Source organism: Juglans regia, chromosome 13 (assembly GCF_001411555.2).
Source record: "Juglans regia cultivar Chandler chromosome 13, Walnut 2.0, whole genome shotgun sequence".
Taxonomy (NCBI): domain Eukaryota; kingdom Viridiplantae; phylum Streptophyta; class Magnoliopsida; order Fagales; family Juglandaceae; genus Juglans; species Juglans regia.
The window spans coordinates 37,849,095-37,870,547 of record NC_049913.1 but is presented as its reverse complement, the minus strand read 5'-3'; the positions used below and the strand labels follow the sequence as shown (position 1 = coordinate 37,870,547).

Genomic DNA, 21,453 nt, shown 5'->3' with positions numbered 1-21,453 from the left:
TCATTTATCGCTTGAGAGTTTTGATTGTTGATTGTTGCTTGACCTTGCATAAACTGCTGCAAGGTGTTTGACAATTGATGCATCGTCTCCTCAAGACCCTTCTTTTGCATTGGAGGTGCTTGAATTGCGAGTTGAGAGGGTCCTGGAGCCAAGACTGCTGGAGCTAATTGCTGGTCATTCCTCCACCCAAAATTTGGGTGGTTTCTCCATCCTGGATTATAAGAATTAGAATAAGGACCAGAATATGGTTTTTGTATCATATTTACAGCATTAGATTGGTCCAACAATACCTCTTTGAATGCGGGGATCGTGGTTCACTCATTAGTTGCATGCCCATGATCCTCACATATGCCACACTTCTCTAAATTTTTATGGACAGCATGCACTTCATTTACCTTTTTCAATTCCATAGCTTCCATTTTTCTAGACAACAAGGTTAACTTAGCACACAAATCATCATCTTCTTTTAAAGTGTATTTTTCATGACCTGACTCAATTTGCCTAGACCTATCATGCACATCAGTCGTGTCCCAAGATTGAGCATTTTCAGCAAGGTAATCAAAATATTCAAATGCTTCCTCAGGCTCTTTGTCAAAAAATTCTCCATTACACATGGTTTATACAAATTGGCGCATTTTAGGTGTCAAACTTTCATAAAAAAAACTTATCAAACGCCAATTTTCATAACCATGATGAGGACAAGCATTTAAAAGATCCTTGAACCTTTCCCAACTTTGATAAAAAGTTTCAGAATCTTTTTGGGCAAAGTTCATAATTTGTCTTTTAAGTGCATTTGTCCTATGTATTGGAAAAAATTTCTTCAAAAATTCAGTTTGCATTTCCTGACATGTGCCTATAGATCTAGGTCTTAATGCATTTAACCATGTTTTAGCCTTATCTTTCAAGGAAAATGGAAACAACTTTAGTCTAATAACCTCCTCAGTGCATGTTGGGTCCATAAATGTAGAACAAACCTCTTCAAATTCTTTGATATGAATGTACGGATTCTCGGAATCCATGCCATGAAAATGTGGAATTAATGGAATCATTCCAGGCTTGAAATTAAAGACATTTGCATTCAAAGGTAGGATTATGCATGAGGGGGTACTAGTTCTGACAGGTTGTAAATAATCTCTAAGTGTCCTATTCTGATTCACTACTTCCCGATCATGATTCTCATTTTCAGCCATGGTACTATTAGTGTCAGAAGATGACTCAAGAGAAAGTGATGCTGAGGTAAAATATGCTTGTGATTCTGTCCTAACCAACCGAGAAGTTTGGTCCCTAGTCCAACCAGTCATACAAACAAGAACAGAAAATAAAAGAATATGCAAGACAAACAACAACAAAACAAAGAAAAAAAAATAAAAATAAAAATAAAATAAAGAAAAAAATAAAGTTAAGAAAAATGTCACCCAAGTTGTGAAGAGGTTCACAACGCTACAAACGTCTTCTCAATAATATGAGAATGCTTTGCTAAACACCAGTTGTCCCCGGCAACGGCGCCAAAAACTTGATCAGCTTTTAATTTCGACTTCCAAGCGTAGAAGCTGTCAAAGTAATACAAGGGTAAATCCCAAGATCGAATTCACAGGGACAATGAGAATTTAGCAAACATTTCATTTTCGCAAGACCACATATTACCGTTTGGAGTGACACGAAAATTTAAAATAATAAGTAAAGAGAAATAAATTCCTAAACTTAACCACTAACAATATTTACACCTAAATGTGGATATTTACTAAGGGAGTGTAGAATGAATTATGAGTGAAATTGTCGGGACGTTCAAGCATAAGTAAAGCTGAAAATAAAAGAGAATCTATTTTTCTAAAATTGCTAAGATTAAAGGGATTTAAAGAAATCGTATGGAAGTTAACTTAAACTTGTAAGAAACGATTAAACAAACACTTGGGATGCAATTTTCACCCACTAATTTGATGATGGATTTACTTCTCTTTTTATTTTCTCTCGACCATTTTCTCATTCCTAGAAATCATAGTCGGATAATATAGCAATGAACCACAATTTTATTTTAATAAAACTTCTTGACAAATTATATAACAATCATAGAAAGTGAAAGAAAAACATTAAAGTCATGTTACTTGTTCAAGTATCAATTGTGCCTTTACGTCTACAATTGATCTAAACCAAGAACAAAGAACTCTAATATTTTCTAGATGCACATTGAGATATAATCCATCAAGTTAATCATCAAAAGCACTAAATATTGAAGTAAATCCAATCCCAAATAGTCACGGGTTACTCATTGAATCCCAAGTTAAAAATCTAGCATATCATCTCTAGATTAACAAAATGCTCAAGAAAATTAAAATCTAACATCATCATATACTGTTTCAAATGAAAGTTACTGAATAAAAATATACTGTATCAATCAGATATGCTGAAATTCGAAACTGAGAAGAATAAAAACTGACGGAAAATAAAATGAAATAGCAATGTTTGCTGAAACCCAAATGCTGAAGATGAAGAATCAGCCGCCGGAAAATAAAAGTCGAAAATAAAAATATACTCCTAGTAACATGCGGAAGAAGAAGAAAATGAGAACTAAAAAACTAAAATAAAACTAAGGGCGCCGGCGCATGAAAAAAAATTTGTTTTTATATCCCTGCGTTTTACATGTGCCATTAGTGCGTTTCGGCTCCCGCATTTCGCCCACGTTCGTGCATTTCATCTTCCGCGTGCGCATGTCTCTTGCGTTTTGAGCTGCTTTCCAGCGTGAGTCTGCCTTCCAGCGTTTCGTGCCTCCCTCTCCTGCGTTTTGGTCCAGCCCCAGCGTGAGTGCCCTGCTGCTGTGCGTTTCGTCTGCGTGAGTGCTGCTTGCACGATCCACGTCGTGCGTCTGCTGCTGTGCGTTTTGCTCAGCACCTCTCCAGCCCAGCACCGCATGCGAGCTCGCAGTGAAGCCACGATAGTGCTTTGTTGCTGGCATTAGGTACTTCCAATAATATCCATATAATTTTAATATCTTTCCCACAATGCCCTGCAACATAAATAAATTATCAGAATAAAATTTGGGATATTAATCAGAATTTAACATTGAGTCAAGTATTAAAAATCAATACATAATTAAGTGCTTAATTCATTTTTTGTTAAATAATTCATTCACTTAAGCAGCTTTATCATGTAATTTTTATCACTTTATCAAACGGCATGGACTTACTTGGCCATGTAAGGACCATGTCCTTGGTTTGATTTCATTGAGTATACTTTGGTGAATTTGTGGCGGGTGGGGAAATGGTACCATCAACAAAACTGAATTTTTTTTTGGCATTGAGTGCACGGGTCATGGCTTTTTGCCATTTGGAATAATTATCTCTAGTGAGTATTCCAGAGACTAAAATGAGGCTACGGGAATCAGATGGGTGAAGGAGAGATCAGGGGAATGAAAGGGGTTGGAGGGAGTGGCCATGGAAGGCGTTGAGGTTGGAGGCTTATGAACGTTGTTTGGCTGATACAATGTTAAGAATTAAACTCTATATTTCTGAAAAATATGCATTACAGTGTAAGAACGTCTAAAATATATAGATACATACCTAGCATTTCTATGGTAACTATTAAAAAAGAAATAATTATAATTAAATGACAAATTTCCTTAATAATTAAGTGATTGCTAATTTTGTGGGATTTGATTATGTCAATAAAGGCTAAGACCCACAACCTTGGGTAAAACCCCCTTCCCTAGGGCTAGGGATGTCACGTATTTTCATAAATAAACCCAGACAAGAGATTTCATAATTTAATAAAATAAATATTTAATTCATAAAAGAGTTGTTAAATAAATCGTGTCTCAAATAATATTAAATCAAAGCCTTTAAGTAACTGAGTAAAATGTCTATCATAAAATAAATTAATCTACGAAAACTAGAACTAAATTAAACTGTTCCATTTAAGCCTGGGCTTGCATGCTCATACCCATCATCAACCTCACCTGAGGGTTATAAACATGAAATAAAATTAAAATGAGTCGAAAATTCAGTAAGAAACTCATAACAATGTAAACATAATAAACATAAAATTTTTTCATAAAACACTTCATGCTAAAGAAAATTCAAATCGTGTCATTTCACACTTATGCTTATGACATGTATGACTTGTCTTGAATTATTTGATTTATCTGACTAGCTAACAAACTTAATTTGATGTGCAAAGTTGTGCACCGACTTCACATCCTATGACTACAAGAGGAATCGCTGATAGTATTTTAGCATACTACGGTGAACCACGCTTAGGTTCGTGACTTGCACATCCACCCATAAATTTTATTGATACCATGCATCTGAATGACTATCTTATTAATCTTATCTTTATCTTAAATTTAATCTTATGAAAACTTACATGTCTTATACAACGTGATATGCATGACATACATAATACATACATAACTATAATATGCGAAATTAAACATGATCAAATATTATGATGAGTGATTCGTTTGTAGACATCATGACATGCATGGTACATAAACATTAATTTCTAAAGAATTAGTTTTAATAATATATCTAGCTAGCAAACGTGTGCTAATCTTAATTTTATGATCAAGCTACTTATCTTCTAGTGTTAATCTAATATTTCAAAGGCGCGACTAATTACTTATAAAATATATGTATCGTCATATAAATTATTAATAAATCGTCATGCATAGTCTAATTATAAACCTCAAACACTTCAATAACATATATTCCCTAAACCTAAAATTCTCTTAACTTTAAAATATCATCACTTGTTAAATAATTGATGTCTACGTTATTTCTCCAAATAATCATGTGATTAAACTATAAAATATTTTCCACCTTTAAACATCTAATTCATCATAGTTTTATCACTCGGATATGACAATAAAAACTATGGACCACTCACTATGCAAGGGCATTTCCGTAACTTGATTTATAAGGACTGAATTACAAACATAGAGGAGAGAAGTGGTCTTATGTGGGCAGTTGTGCAACGTGGTTTGTGGCTGTGGTTTCCGACGAGGAGTGGCAGTGGCTTTCTAGGGTTGCAAAACACAAAATGTGAGAGAGAGAGAGAGAGAGAGAGAGAGAGAGAGAGAGAGAGAGAGAGAGAGAGAGTTACGTGGAGATAGAAGGAAGAGCCGAGTAAGTGAGAGTGAATGACAAACCAATGTAGGGCCACCAAGAGGGTGGAGCGAAAACGTCTAGGTGCAGTGCACGACTTGGAGTAAGGTTATGGCAGTTGACATGAATGGGAGTTGGCCGTTGCTTTGGCATGGTGAATGTGGGACGTGGGGTTTCTTTGACCGGGTGGAAAGGCTGGATGTGGACTAGAGGAATCTACGGTAACCCTAGTTGGTTGAAGATGACAACGTGCATGGCTAACAAGTTATATAAGTACACAGGATGGGCTTTTTCCTCGGGCCCGTGGCCTATTCAGAATTATTCACTAAATCTCAAATGAGCTTTCCAGAAATATTAACCAATTAATATCGTCTAAAACCATCTACTAAACCTTAACGGGCGTTAAAATAAACTTTTGAGTCTATGAGCCTAATTGGAATACATCGTTAACCTCAATAAATTATAGCTCATGGGTACTCAAAATGATCCATTAAACTTAATTTAGGCTCAATAAAATTATTAATATTAAATCCTTAATAATATTAGGATCTGGTTGTTACATTTGGTCTCATTCGTTCAAATGCACGACGGATCTAGTCATAAAACTCTCGAAAATGTATGTATATGAGACATAGTTCAAATTTGCGTGACTGTATTGTTGACTTTTTTTTTGATAAAACGGATCTCATTCCATTCATTTAAAGAGGACTTACAACTTTGACTTCAAACAACAAGTCAATTACAAACGTTAGTAGAATCTCAGTACACTATTGTGACTGACATGATCTAGTCCAGACGGCTTATCTCTACAGACCGAAGTCTAAGAGATAGCACAACTCTGTTCCTGATAGAGTTCACAGTAACCAAACATAAAACTCCATACCCAACTTTGTTTGAGGTGGTGGTTTTTGTTTGGAATATGCTATGCATAGCTCAAATGTAGTTATTTGGATGACTTCAGTTTTGAGCAGGATAGCATAACGGTAGCCTTGGAAACCCACCCACTCTTTCAGCGAGGCAACGAGGTGAAGTGGCCAACCCGCCCAAGCAAGGATGGGTTCTAGGGAGGGCGGCTATGGATAGCACCCCTAACCCTAAGCAGTGTTACGTGGACAAACATTTGTACAGCATGACACCCCTGCATGACAAATGTGGTAATGCATTGGTTCGATCAACTAGTCAACAATAATGTGGCACGACACGTGTCATATTATGCTAGCGTTGACTGGTCAGTTAAAGTTGATCTTGGACCATAATCCATTATATATGATATAAACTCTAATGCTCCCTCAAGCTCTCTGTTACAGAATTCATAAAGAAGGAAAAAGAGGGGGGAAAGAAGATGGTCTACATGCTCACTATGTCCAACTTAACTCTAATCTATTTTCTATTGTGATTTTTTCTTTTTGTTTAGACCAACTCTCCCTTTTGCTTATTTATGTCTTTCCTCTGTCAAATTATAGATTTTCACAAGTTTCTTGTTTCACTCTTTTTTCTATGGATTAATTATAAAATAACGATTTAATTTTTTACAAATTGAGATCTATATTTTCAATTTTTTTAAAATGAATACTTGAATTTTAGAAAACTAGTAATTAAGCATCTCGTTAAAAAGTCAACAGTATGACACATGGCAATCTCTAGTTTTTCTAACACAAAATTGATTGAGTTACTTAATTGCAATTTTCTTAAAAGTTCTTCATATATCTTCCAATTAGCCGTTCCCGGAAATAGAATCCCAACCCTAAAAAATTGCTCTTTCAAACCATTACCAGCAACAACTCTCTTGGCAATCAAGAAACCAGACACGGTTTGTTTGACAAGCAAAAGAAAATAAAAACATCGATAGCTCTCTTCTATAAATAAAATATCCTCCAACTTGCAAAGCACCATCACACGAATTCCACTCTCGACTCTCCTACTAGGCTACTACGCCCATGTTTCTCGATATGTCCGCACCATCCCTTCTTATCATCTTCCTCTTCCTTCTCGTTGGCCCGGCGTCCCTAACCCTCGCCCGAAAGCCCCACTCTATCAGCTTCCGATCTCCTAATCTCTACCCAGAGGGCCTCGCGTGGGACCCATCTGCCCAGCACTTCCTCGTGGGGTCCCTTCGTAACCGCACAGTTGCCGCCGTGTCAGACGCCGGCGTCGTCGATACCCTAATCTCCGATCCCTCCCTCCCCGTAAACGTCACTGTTCTTGGTCTCGCCGTCGACTCCGTCAACCACCGTCTCCTCGCCGTCATCCGCGCCATGGATCCACTGCCTCACTTCAACGCCCTCGCGGCCTACGACCTCCGCTCCCGCAAACGCCTCTTCCTATCTCTCCTACCCTCAGATGAAGGCACTGCCGGAACGCGTCAGGGCGCGAACGACGTCGCCGTGGATTTCAGGGGCAACGCCTACGTCACCAACTCGATCGGGAACTACATCTGGAAAGTCAACATCGCCGGAGAGGCGTCGATATTCTCCCGATCACGGGCCTTCACGGCCCACCCAGTGGACCATGACTCACCGTTCAGCTACTGCGGGCTGAACGGGATCGCTTACGTCAGCAAGGGTTACCTCTTGGTGGTGCAATCCAATACGGGAAAGATGTTCAAGGTCGACGAGGACAACGGCACGGCAAGGCAGGTTTTGTTGAACGAGGATTTGACCCTGGCCGACGGGATCGCGATCCGAGGAGACGGCGTCGTTTTGGTGGTGTCCCAAAATAAGCTACGGTTTCTGAAGAGCTCGGACAGTTGGGGCGAGGGAGTGGTATTTGACAAAGTTGACCTTGACGTGGAGCGGTTTCCAACTTCGGTGGCTGTGGGAGCGGAGGACAGGGTATATGTGTTATATGGGCATGTGTTGGAGGCTGTAATGGGGAATTCGGGAAGGGAGGTGTTTGGCATAGAAGAGGTGAGGTCAGAGAAGGAGAGTGGGGAAGAGAATGTTTGGGTGTTTGTATTGGTTGGGTTGGGCTTGGCTTATTTCTTGTTCTGGAGATTTCAGATGGGCCAGCTTGTTAAGAACTTAGACAAAAAGACCAATTAATATTTTGGCATTTTCTTTCTCCTATCAGTTTTTTTTTTTGGCTGCATCGTACCACATCGACAAAAAGATACTGTCTGTAATTTCTCTGTTTGGTTATTTGAGTGAGAGTTTTATTGAATCAATGAAGTTTGGGTTTGTGTAAGGAATGAAGTTTGGGCTTTTTAATCCATTTAGGAGTGCTATCAACCGCGGCCATGGCAAGAGGGAGAAAGGGTAGCGTCTATGGCAAATAACAGCAGAGAAGAGAGTTTAGAAAGGAAAGAAGGAGAAAGAGAGAGAGAACTGATTACGAGAGGAGGGATAGAGGTGGTAATATGTGACACGATCTGTTAACCCTACACGACACAATAATAACAGATTTGAGTTTAGTTTTAACGGGTTTGAATAAAAATAGATTGATCTGTTAAGACACGATTATTTAACCGGTCTATAACAGGTCAACTCGTTTTGACCCGTTAAAAACTCTAAGTTCCTAAGTTCCCAACCCACACCCGTGTACACAGTCACTCCCCTTTTCACTCCAGTCTTCACTAACTGTCCCTCCCCTCGATTCACATATCCAAAAAATCATAACCCAATGACCCACCCAGTGACCCATGGTAGTACGGTTCCCACTTGAGCCACCCACTACCTCGTGTGTTGTAGGGTTTCTGCTCAAACCTCATCCATCGATGTCTCATCGCAAGTATGGGGCTTTAGATGAGACACAAAATTTTGATATGATCTCATTTCATCTCATTCCATTTTATTTTTAAACATAATTCAAATACAAAATTTTCAAACTAATTATTATAACTTTTTCAAACTTTCAAATAAAAAATAAAAAACAATTCCAACTTTTTCAAATCACCAAACAAAAATAATATTATAAAACTATATTATTACAATATTTTAAATTTTATAATATTTTTTATTCAAATTTTCTCTCTCATTTCCTAAAACTTAAAAAATACTCAACTCAAACTATCTCACTACTATTCACAAATTATCTTACTATTATTCACAAAATTCTCATTTCATCTCACTCCCTAAACAAGCACTTAGACTCTCACCCTTGATCTTGACTCTCGATCGTGTCTCTCAAGTCTCAATCCTGTCTCACGACGCTGCTTAACCAGGTTCTAGTTCTACATTTCTTCTCTTTTTCCTTAATTTTTCTTTGTAAAATTTTCATTTATCACTCTTTATTTGATGATAAAGATCTCTATTAGCTGAGGGAGGCTTTCGATCCCTTTTGGTTTTTTACGTTGTGGTGGGGCACTGGTTTGCAAAAAATACTTGGTTTTTTTACTTTGTAGTACTTCAATTTAATATAGGCAACGCTTACAAATCTTGATTTCTCTTTGCTATTATAGTTTATTGGGTGATCTGTTTTGATTTTAATTGATTACTCATCAATCAAGCTACCAAAAGATTGTAGAGTGCATTTGCTTTTTTTGCATCTATTTTTAAGGAGTGTAGATCAATTTAATATGTGTCATGTCATTTATTGATTTTCTATTAAAAAAACATATGTAATTGCTAACAAAAGTTAGATAATTGCTTATGCAGTGATTTTTAACAACTTACTATGACGTTACTTTGTATGAATAAACCAAAGTAGAGGAAGTGTGCATTTGCTTGAATAATTTTTTGTGATGTGTTGTGATAAATTGTGTGTGTTGTTATAGCCTCATTTCAGTGAATACTTTGTTTTGTTATGTCAAATGTCTGAGGCAGCAGGCGAAAACGATGATTTGATTGACTTGGACTTGTTGGAAAATGTCTCGGCAAGTTGTCAAAATGAGGGAGAGAATGCAAAACGAAGAAAACGATCAAATTGAAACAAGGCAAAACAATATTCAAAACTGGCATGCAAGTTGTCAAAATGAGGGAGGCCGCTTCAATTCCTTCTATAAATCAATCAAAAGTTTAGTTGTGTTTATTATTATTCGGATTGTAACTTAATGTTATCACAATATATTTATGTTTGTTTCGTTTATTGTAAGTTTGGACTTATGTTTAATATTTGGTATTGTTGGGATTTTATTTTTGGTATTTGGTATTGTTGGGACTTAAGTTCGGACTTTGTCATATTGGTTAGCTGTATTGTGTCTTTATTTGGTATTTGGAATTGTTGGGACTTAAGTTTGGACTTTGTCTTGTTGGTTGGAACTTGGCTGGATTGTTTCTTTGTGATATTGGTTGGTTGTATTGTGTCTTTATTAATAGGTAACTTGTTCTATATTTCTTCTAAAAGTTAACTATTTGTTATGAACGTGTATGTTTCATCTTTTGCATAAGTCATGTCACATACTACTTGCAGTTGGCCTTTTCTCTTCTAAGGATATTGGATTATTATATTGTTTTTAATTTTATTAGATGTTAACATATGAATAATAGTAATGATTTTTTTAATTAGTAGTTAGTTTTATGTTTTTGGAAGATATTGTGATTTTAATTTTAATGTGAAATTATGTGAATTAGGTTAAAATAAAACAGGTTGAAACAGATAAATTCAACCCAGTAACATAAAATGGGTTGAAATGGGTCGTGTCATGTTGACCCATTTTTTTATTAACTTATAACAGGTCGTGTTGTATCAACCCATTATGTTAATGGGTTATGTCAAGGTTTGAGACTTTGACACAATAAGCTTAATAAGTCATGTTCATGTCGATCCATATAGTATAATATTCATGCTTTAATATGACACGAATATGACTCATTAACACGATTTTCCATCTCGAGGAAAAATCTTAAACTTAAAACCTTCCAAAACGACGCAATTTTGTTCATTTTTTCAAAAAAAGAATCATTAACAAAATGATGCCGTTTTGATAACAAAATCTTTTTTTAATACTATGTGGGTGTGTATATATATATATATATATATATATATGTTTTGGGCTGTATTTAAGCCCCACCCGGGGTACGAGGGGTGGGGTGCGGATGGGGGTAGGGCCTCAGCCCACCCCTAAACCCATTCTTATATGTAGATGAGGGAATCATGAATACGGAGATAGATAAAGATAAAAATAATGTTATTTAAAAACCTTCATATTATACACCATGTGCGTGGCATGATGTGGTCGAATAACGGCCCTAATTCTAACTTTTTTCTGCGAGGTTCGCATTGGTCTCAGAATCTATGTACGGATTTGGTTTTTTCGGAACAACAAACTGCAAAGTAAAAAATCTAGATGGGCTACTAACAGAAGCCTTTAGGAACTGTCTCAGTAGTAGCTGAAGCGAAGATTAGGCAGCCCAAGCTTAACTGCCACTTCACAAATCTCATGGGTTCTCCCCCAGTACTGTTGATTCCGTGGCATATACATTATTATTCATAGTTTGAAGATAAGATAAACGAAAAATCTGAACTTTTGAACAAAGCCATAATTCAGAATTTAAGAAAAGATCATATGATGGAGTGTCATTACTATCATGTAGTCAGGGAAGATTTGCTTCCACCACAAGTGGTTTAGAATCTGGGAATGATATGGGTGGCTGCGAGGGTGAAAGCTTTTTCTCCGCTGGTTCTGCCGGGGGCGCCTTGATCCCATTCTCATTTTTTGGCTTTGACAACCCAGCCTTTTCCCTAAGCATCTCCAGTTTTTCCCTGATCTTTCTCCTGATCTCAGGCTTCGTGATGCGTGCTTCGACAGGTTCTGTCTGGCCAATCAAAGTCCCAGAAGCCAAATATATCATCATTTCTCTTCGTGAAACACCCAAGTTCAATGGAGCTTCTGGTTTCCATTCTCCCTCACTATTAATCTGCAAAGAGTTAGAAATTAAAAAAAAAAAACAAACCACAATGCAAAAGCTCTTTTCAAACCCTAATTGTCTCCATCCAAAATACCCACTTTAGTATCTGTTAATGTCCATTTTAAGTTTTGATAAAGCCAGAAAGATATGTGTTTAACTGTATTAAGTTTTTCAAACTTGGCCCCAACACCTGCACCACTGGCCCATCCACCAAAAACTTGTCAACATCACAGCAGATCCAACTTCAAATGTATCATGGTTATTAAGGAAAGTGATCCAACATAAAAATCAGTTTCTAATTAACAGCAAATCTGGAAGTTATTGCAGCAACAATCAAGCAAATTATCATGCGTGTACATCTTTTCATTTATGTAATTATTCTGTAAATTGATTTGTCCTTCATTATTTCAATAGCTGTAAGTTTCCTTAATGGGATTGTAAAAAGTCTATATATGGGACATACATTTTTATCAATAAAAATGTGTGAAGATTTCTACTGCAAATCTGAGTGTTTTAATTCTCTACATGGTATCAGACGACCAGCCCTCTAACGAGACCTCGATCCATTCTTCCCAAAACATTCCAATGTCTTCCGACAATCCAACCATCCCTTCCTCAGAATTGCCTCTAGTTGTTTTCAACATTACCGCTCAGATTAATGAGAAACTCACACCCTCATCTTTTCCCCAATGGCGCGCTCAATTTGAGGCCCTCCTAATTGGCTATGATCTAATGGATTATGTCAATGGCAATTCCAATTGCCCTTCCTCCGATGGCACTCCATCTTCTATAGCCAAGAAACATCACTGGGTCCGGCAAGATAAGCTAATTCTCAGTGCTATTCTTGCCTCTACTTCACCCACAATTACTCCTCTCATTGCCACAGCCAAAACCTCATACGAGGCATGGAAAAAATTATCCACTATGTATGCTAGTAAATCGCGTACGAGGGCAATGCAACTCAAGGAAGAACTAACCTTGATTCAACGAGGAACCCGACCAATCCAAGAGTATCTTCATGCGGTTAAAGGACTCGCCGATGAGATAGCTCTTATTGATCACCCAATCTCCGACGATGACCTCACCCTCTATGTTCTCAACGGGTTAGGTCCCGAATTCCGTGAGATTGCTGCTCCTATTCGCGCAAGAGAAAAATCTCTTGTTTTTGAAGAGCTCCATGATCTACTTGTTGGACATGAGAGTTACTTGCGGAGGATGGAGGCGGCCACACAGCAGTTCGTCGCTGCCGCAAACTTCACAAGTCGCCGCACTGGGTCCTCTGCAACTCAACAACCGAAAGTGAACCCTAAGAGTAATGGGTCTTCACGTCAACAAGGCCAAACCCAATTTCGGTCTTCTCATGGGCCATCTCGCGAGCAACGGAGAAATCCTTCTTCGGGCCGCTTCAATTCAAATCAGCGCCGCTTCCAGCCCAAATGCCAATATTGTGACCAAGTGGGCCACACAGCTAAAGCCTGCCCGAAATTGCAATCATCTGAAATGACTGTTAACTGTGCAGGAACATCTGATGCTCAAGAACAAAAATGGTTAATTGATTCTGCAGCTTCACATAATATCACGGGTGATCTCCAAAATTTATCCATTCACTCTGAGTATGATGGCACTGACGAAGTTATTCTTGGTGATGGTACAGGTTTGGCAGTTACACATATTGGTTCTTTAATCTTACCCACACCTAAAAAAAACTTCCATTTACATGATACTCTCTATGTTCCGAATATTCACAAAAATCTTATTTCCGTTCATCACTTCACCACACAAAATGATGTCTTTCTTGAATTTCACCCTCATTATTTTCTTGTGAAGGAACGATCTACGGGGGCGATACTTCTAAAAGGAGCGTGTGAGAATGGCGTCTACATGTTTCCACACTCAACGGTGGCCTCTTCCACTCCCAAAATGGTTGCTTATGTGCATGAACGAACCTCAATCGACGGGTGGCACAAGCGTCTAGGACACCCATCGATTAAAGTTGTTCAAAATCTTGTTAATCTTTTTTCTCTTCCTCTTTCTACAAATAAGTTACCATCTTCTTGTACTTCTTGTTCTATCAATAAAGCACATCAACAACCATTTAGTTCCACAAGTTTTCAAAGTCATTCTCCACTGGAAATTATTTACACAGATGTTTGGGGTCCCGCTCACATTACAGGGTTAAATGGTGCACGATATTATCTTATTTTCGTGGATCATTATACCAAATACATGTGGTTCTATCCAATGTCTACAAAATCCCTTGTCCCTCGCATTTTTCCACAATTTAAATTGCTTGTTGAAAAACGGTTCCATTCATCTATCAAAAGCTTATACTCGGACAATGGAGGAGAATTTCTAAGTTTAAAAAAATATTTGTCCGATCATGGTATAAGCCATTATACCACCGCCCCCTACACTCCCCAACAAAACGGTGTTTCCGAAAGACGTCATCGTCATCTTGTCGAGACGGGTCTTACCCTTCTTCATGATGCTTTCTTACCACTTTCTTATTGGCCCCATGCTTTTCAAACCGCCACTTATCTCATAAATAGGCAACCAACTCCTCTTCTTCAAAACAAATCTCCATTTGAGGTTCTTTTTGGGCAACGACCAAATTATCTTAAATTGAGAAAATTTGGTTGTTTATGTTATCCTCTCACACGGCCATACAACACTCACAAATTACAACCAAAATCAATTCCTTGTGTTTTCCTTGGATATTCCCAAACACAAAATGCATATAAATGCATGGACCCTTCCACGGACCGGATTTACATCTCCAAACACGTCACCTTTGATGAGACCCAAAGCCCACTTAAACCCCCTGATATACCTGGCCCAATGGCCAGCGGAAGCCCAACTCCCTCAACCCATTTCCTCAATTCACCCAACCCGTGCCCTAACTCTGTCATTTTTCCCCTTTCGGTGTCCGCTCAACCGAATCGTTCCTCTCCTTCGTCCCAAACCCAGCTGGTTTCTGCTCAATCGCCCACCATCAATTGTCAATCACAGCCACCGACGAGCATGGAAGCTGTTTCCGCCGTCTCTGCGCCACCTTCAGGTATTCCCTTGTCTTCTCCTTCTTTTCGTTCGGACTCTCATGAACTGCTTGATGCTGATTCTTTAAATCTGAATTTAAATTCTGATCTACCGATTGTTGCATCTCTTAGTTCATCCTCACCTCAACCCGAACCCATACCCATCTCTCCGTCCGATCCCCACCTCCCTGCTCACCATGAAACCCCATCAACCTGAACTCACTCCATGACTACCCGTTCCATGAATAATATTTTCAAACCAAAGCAACTGCATACCGTCTCTAAGCATCCTCTCCCGTTACCTTTAGAACCTACATGTGTAAGCCAAGCTGTCTCTCACCCTGAATGGCGTGAAGCCATGTCCAGTGAGTTAACAGCTCTTATGCGTCATGGCACTTGGGATTTAATTTCCCCACCCAAAAATTGTAAACCAGTAGGTTGTAAGTGGGTGTTTAGAGTCAAACGAAAACCGGATGGCTCTATTGATAAATTCAAAGCCAAACTTGTTGCCAAGGGTTACAATCAGAGGCCTGGAGTTGACTATAAAGAAACCTTTAGTCCAGTTGTTAAACCCGCAACAATACGAACTGTGTTGAGTATTGCCGTCATGAATGGGTGGTCCTTGAGACAAATGGATGTTAATAATGCTTTCTTGCATGGAAATTTGTCTGAAACTGTTTATATGATGCAACCCCCAGGGTTCAAAGATTTGTCTAGACCTGATTATGTGTGCAGATTAAGGAAGGCAATTTATGGTCTTAAACAAGCCCCACGGGCTTGGTATTCAGCTTTAAGAAATGCTCTTCAGGAAATTGGTTTTCACAATTCTAAAGCTGATTCCTCTCTTTTTGTTTATCACAATGATTCTGTTCTCTGCTACTTCCTTGTGTATGTCGATGATTTAATCATTACGGGAAACAGCAGCCCCTTTGTAGCTCATGTTATCAAAAAACTTGGTGCTCAATTTTCATTAAAAGATATGGGCTCACTTCACTACTTCCTTGGAGTAGAAGTTATACCCACTGCTGCAGGCCTATTTCTTTCTCAACACAAGTATGTCAGGGATATTTTGGAGACTACTAACATGGCTGGTGCAAAGGATGTTTCTACTCCTTTGTCTACCAGTCAGCCTCTTCACCTCTTGGATGGCACGGCTGCAGTAGATAGTACTGAGTACAGACGCATCATTGGCAGCCTCCAATATCTCTCCTTAACCCGCCCAGACATTTCCTTTGCAGTCAATAAGCTTTCTCAGTTTATGCACAAGCCAACAGCTACTCATTGGACAGCCACCAAGCGGCTTCTTCGCTACCTAAAAAGAACAATCTTCCATGGCATTCACATCAAGAAAACTGCAGCCTCGTGCTTAACCACCTATAGTGATGCTGACTGGGCTGGCAACATTGATGATCGCACCTCCACATCAGCTTACATCACTTTTCTTGGCTGCAATCCAATCTCATGGAGTTCAAAAAAACAAAGAGCTGTTGCTCGGTCCTCTACAGAAGCAGAATACCGCGCTCTTGCAAATGGTGCATCCGAAACACTGTGGTTACTTGCACTCCTTCAAGACCTGCGGTTTCCATTAAAGGTGCCTCCCTCTCTTTTATGTGACAATCTTGGAGCAACTCACCTAAGCTTTAATCCTGTTCAGTATTCGAGAATGAAGCATATCCAAATTGATCTTCACTTTGTGCGCGATCAAGTTCAGAAAGGAACACTTAAAGTGAGTCATGTTCACACTCATGATCAACTGGCTGACCTACTCACAAAGCCACTGTCCAAGGAACGCACAGAATTTCTAAGATCCAAAATCGGTCTTTCTGATGGCAGCCCCATTTTGCGGGGGCGTATTAAGGAAAGTGATCCAACATAAAAATCAGTTTCTAATTAACAGCAAATCTGGAAGTTATTGCAGCAACAATCAAGCAAATTATCATGCGTGTACATCTTTCCATTTATGTAATTATTCTGTAAATTGATTTGTCCTTCATTATTTCAATAGCTGTAAGTTTCCTTAATGGGATTGTAAAAAGTCTATATATGGGACATACATTTTTATCAATAAAAATGTGTGAAGATTTCTACTGCAAATCTGAGTGTTTTAATTCTCTACAATGGTTACATACAAACTGCAATTCAGGTGAAGACAACTTCAAGAATCTTGGACCTAAAACTCTTTAGAGACTAAGAACATTATTATACTAGATTCCATAAGAGCAACTTAGGCTGTGTTTAGACGTTGAATTGAGCTCAGCTGAGTTGAGTTCTTTATGAATAGTAGTGAGTTGAGTAGTAAAGAGAATTATGTGGGACCTATCTAGATTGAATTTAAAGTTTGTTTGGATGTTAAGATAAATTTAATACTTTTTATGAGAAATTGAAAAAGGTTGTGGATTTCAAGTATAAAAATGTTTTAAGTTGAAAAAGGTTGTAAGTCCCATGTATAAGAAGGTTTTGAATTGGGATAAGTTTAGTAATTTGAGAATTGAGTGTTTGGATGTTAGACTCAACTTAAAATTAGACTGAACTCAGCTGAACTTAGTTGAGTTCAGTAACCAAACAAAACCTTAAACCTTTTTTTTAATACATAGAGCAACTTAAACTATGGATGACTAATACTTAGCACAGCTTTTTAAACGAATTCAATCCATAGTAAAATGCCAAATCCAAGACGCCCATTTAGATTTGGGCGCATGGACACGAACAAAATCCCAAGCCGACTTTGATGAAAATTCCCCATTCAGATTTGGCTTCCAAATCAACAAATATCTTTTTTTTTTCCCCTAGGCAATTCAGGATTTCTTCCATTTTGGATTCCCCCACCAATCTCTGCAACAGGTCCACATCCCAACCATTATGAAGCCTGCATTCCTTTACTTTAAGAACCGGACAATCAGATATCTCACAAGAGTTTAAAAGGACACCTGATTTCAGCCAAGGATCTCGCCAGAAAGAGATATTTCTATCCCGAACCCGCCACCAGGAGTTGCCTAAGATCCTCGGAACGATACCCACAATATGTCTCCAAAATAAAGTTCATTTCCGATGATCCACCAAAGTCACATGCTTATCTTTCACATACTTGTTCTTGAAGAAATTTGCCCATAAAGAATCGCCTGTCAGAAGATTCCAAGCGAGCTTCATAAATAAGGAATCTTGAACATCATCTAATTTTCGGATACCCAAACCCCCTTCTTGAGTTGGAGAGCAAACTTTATGCCAAGCAACCCACTTACGCTTTTGTTTTCCATTCGAGGACCCCCAAAAAAAATTGTGATCCGATTTATGGCTAACATAATAGCCTTGGGAGCATGCATAACAGATAATATATGAATAGGTATACTAGCAACAACATGTCTCAATAAAAGAAGGCGAGCACCAGAAGATAAAAATCGGTTCTGCCAACCTTCCAACTTCCGTTGAATGCAATTCAATAAATCATCAAAATGAAATGTGACACTTTGATTTGGCCTACCACAAGAGGAACCACCAAATACTTAACCGGAAAACAACCTTCAGAAAAATACGTCAGCAGCAAACAGCTCCTTTTCCGAGCTGCAGTGGTATGCTTGGAGAAAAAAATAGAGGATTTTTCTTTGCTCACCACCTGACCAAACCAATCTTCATATAAAGCAAAAGTATCTATGATAGTTTGAAGAGAAGATCTTCGTCCATTCGCAAAAGAACTGGGGCATAGCTCTAACAATGAAGCTGAGCTCATTGCACTTTCCTATGGTCTTCAGTCTTGTAAGGACTTGGCAATTCGAAAAGTGGAGATTGAATTAGACTCTTTGTTAGTGGTTCATTGGATAGAAAAAGGGAGATGTGGTATATGGTACCTTGAAGATTATTGGGAAAAGATACAAACCATTCTTGCTACCCTACCATTCTTGCTACCCTGGAAGTTAAGGTAAGACATATTTATAGAGAAGGCAATGCAGGAGCAGATTTCTTGGCACGTTGGGCTTTAGATCAGAAAAATGGTACGTGAAATACTTACAATGAAGTGCCATTTTTGCTCAAATGGATTCTCAAAGTTGATAAAATTGGTCTTCATGCTATTCGTCTATAAGCGGAAGGTGCGTATGGACAGAATAAGAGCGTCAGCTGGTTTTATTCAGGTTTGGTTCAGTTTTTCTGCTTTAGGCTTGTTAGATGCTGTTTTCTAATATGTTCTTTTTTTGGCGTGTTTTGACACTTGGTTTTGGGTTAGTTTATAGCGCTCTATCTTGGAAACCCCCAAGTGTAATGATGTTACCACGGTCTTCCTCCACCACGAGTGAGGGTTAATTTAATAAACTTGGGACGGGGCCACTATGTGTGTGGCTACCGGCTCTTTAAAAGAAAAAAAAAAAAAAAAGCCTGTACGAGTTTGATATATCCACCATTAGTGTGATACTTCACACTTTTGCAACATAGAAAAGTAAGAGATGGCTACAAGATATCTGGTCCAAGAGTCCACTGCCCTGAAAGAGTATAGAGCATCTTATCTCGATAGGAAAACATAACTTAAAGTACCCTATGTTATTATAATATTAAGACTGCCAATGTGTCCGTTTTCCAGAATGATAAGAGAATATGGGAATGGAAGCAAAGCATTGCATAGTGTTGAAATGTGTTCACAGATTGCACATCAGCTGGCCTCATGATGACACAAAATTACACACATTAGTTACAGCATAGAGAGGATATTTAACTCTGTATTACACACCATGAAAAAATCTACAAATTGTGCAACTATATAAGTGGCATGGTTCACATTTTTTTTTTTTTTTTTTTTGCTCTTTTTCCCACTACTTCTCAAATAAGAACATTCATTCAAATGAAACTACAAAAGAGCAAGCTGCAAAACTAGATGCAGCAGAAAACAAAGTAGCAGCTACAAACAAATCAAAAGTAAAAGTCAAACAACTTGTTGAACCATTGGTTGTAGGATTTTAGGACTAGGGGACTTGATAGATATGCACTTCATAGGATCGCTATAGGGGTTATATATGAGAAAAATTTTATAGATCTGCTCTGGCTCCCCCTTTAATACTTTGAGTGATAACAGCTTCTACAGTCTTAGCAGTAGATGAATAACCCGAGAGTGCTAAAACTGAAAATGCTTCATTCAGGGAGTCTTTTCCTCACTTTGAAGGCTTTGATACTAAGTTTTGAACTAAAACTCACATAACCAGAATTCAATTCTTGTAAAGCTACCTCGTACAAAGGTCAGGTAGAAGTTTCCTAGTGAATCTAGAGAGAACCAGTGCCGACCCATTTTTACAACGTTCCAAGGAGACCCACAAAATCTATATAAATCACAGCCTTAAAGCATTACACCTGATATACCTTTCCATTCATTTATCATCGATGATAACACGAATTCTTGCCGTCAAAATTTCAAGAATAAAACCAGTGACCTTTACTGAAAAAATGGAGTTGAAAAAAACAAACAGAAACAAAAAAGTGAACCTGAATCGCATCTCATGTCTCCCAAAAATATTAAACTCAGCACCCAGAAGAATATTTCATAGTTAAGTAGCCACTTGATAAAACTCTATTTACATGAGAGCTTCTGAGTTCGAACCTGAAGAGGAAGAGATTTCCTTGTGGACATGATCGCCGGCCGCTTTATGGGTAAGTCTGGATCTCCGAGCCGAGCAGGAAGTGGGCCCGCCACCAGCTTCATGCTAGAGAATGCCATCTGTACCTCCGGCGAGATGACCGGCTACAATAAGCCACTTATCAGTCAAGAGTTCAAAGAGTAAAGTGATCAGTTAGACCTGAGTCCTGAGAAAAGTTGCAACTCTTTTACGAGTAGAGTGGGGAAGTTGGGCTGGCCTAACTCGAGTCTCGACGTTCCGCATGATTTAATGGGCTGAGTTGTAGGCGAATCAGGCTATTTGAGCATGCCTCAATTGTATTCGTAATTCATTTCAATCTATTTTAATTTATCTAATTTTATTATTATAATTTTATTAAATTTTCACACAAAATATAATAAATAATTTAATTTTTTTAAATTTTAAAATAAATTTCTACATAAAATATAATAAATAATTTAATTTTTATTTTACTATTCACGAACTATCTTAACTCATCTTAACTTATCTCTGAATCCAAACCACTACTTAAGTTTGGACCTACGATTCAACCCAGAAGGATTTGTACTTTACTCAATAAAGGATTTACACAAGCTTTAAAGCCTAAGTACATGATATGATTTCTAGGGATGTGAAACTACTATTTGTCTCAAAAGATTAAATAGATAAAAAAAAATAATTATTATTTATTTTATATCTTAACATTTTCCTCATATGTGGGCTAGATTCTCTTTTAATGAAGGCGCTTAACACGTGAAATATTTAATTAATTGGGTGAAGTGAAGAGTTATGATTCGAACTCAACACTTCTACTCTGATATTATTTGAAACCATCATTTATTCCAAAAATTTAACATGATGGAGGTAGATTTTTATTATTTATTTTATATAATCGTAACAAGGGATTCTACCTATAGAAATCAAGGAAAATGGCAAGGAATGAACC

General features: G+C 38.0%; 2 protein-coding genes and 1 non-coding gene across 3 annotated transcripts; 2 read left to right on the top strand and 1 right to left on the bottom strand.

Annotated features, from left to right (window-relative positions):
- Positions 1-684: 684 nt before the first annotated feature.
- Positions 685-791, top strand: LOC118344376. Its single transcript, XR_004798149.1, has one exon. It is a non-coding gene; the product is annotated as a small nucleolar RNA R71 (small nucleolar RNA).
- Positions 792-6,745: 5,954 nt separating this feature from the next.
- Positions 6,746-8,287, top strand: LOC109002109. The gene has a single exon (XM_018979712.2). The coding sequence runs from the start codon at positions 7,034-7,036 to the stop codon at positions 8,135-8,137; it is 1,104 nt and encodes a 367-aa protein (XP_018835257.1). The 5' UTR covers positions 6,746-7,033; the 3' UTR covers positions 8,138-8,287.
- A 3,020-nt stretch (positions 8,288-11,307) lies between these two features.
- On the bottom strand, positions 11,308-20,756 carry LOC118344189. Its single transcript, XM_035684211.1, has 2 exons — positions 20,492-20,756; positions 11,308-11,890 (listed from the first exon to the last, which is right to left on the bottom strand). The coding sequence occupies exons 1-2, from the start codon at positions 20,606-20,608 to the stop codon at positions 11,567-11,569; spliced, it is 441 nt and encodes a 146-aa protein (XP_035540104.1). The 5' UTR covers positions 20,609-20,756; the 3' UTR covers positions 11,308-11,566.
- Between the last annotated feature and the right edge of the window lie 697 nt (positions 20,757-21,453).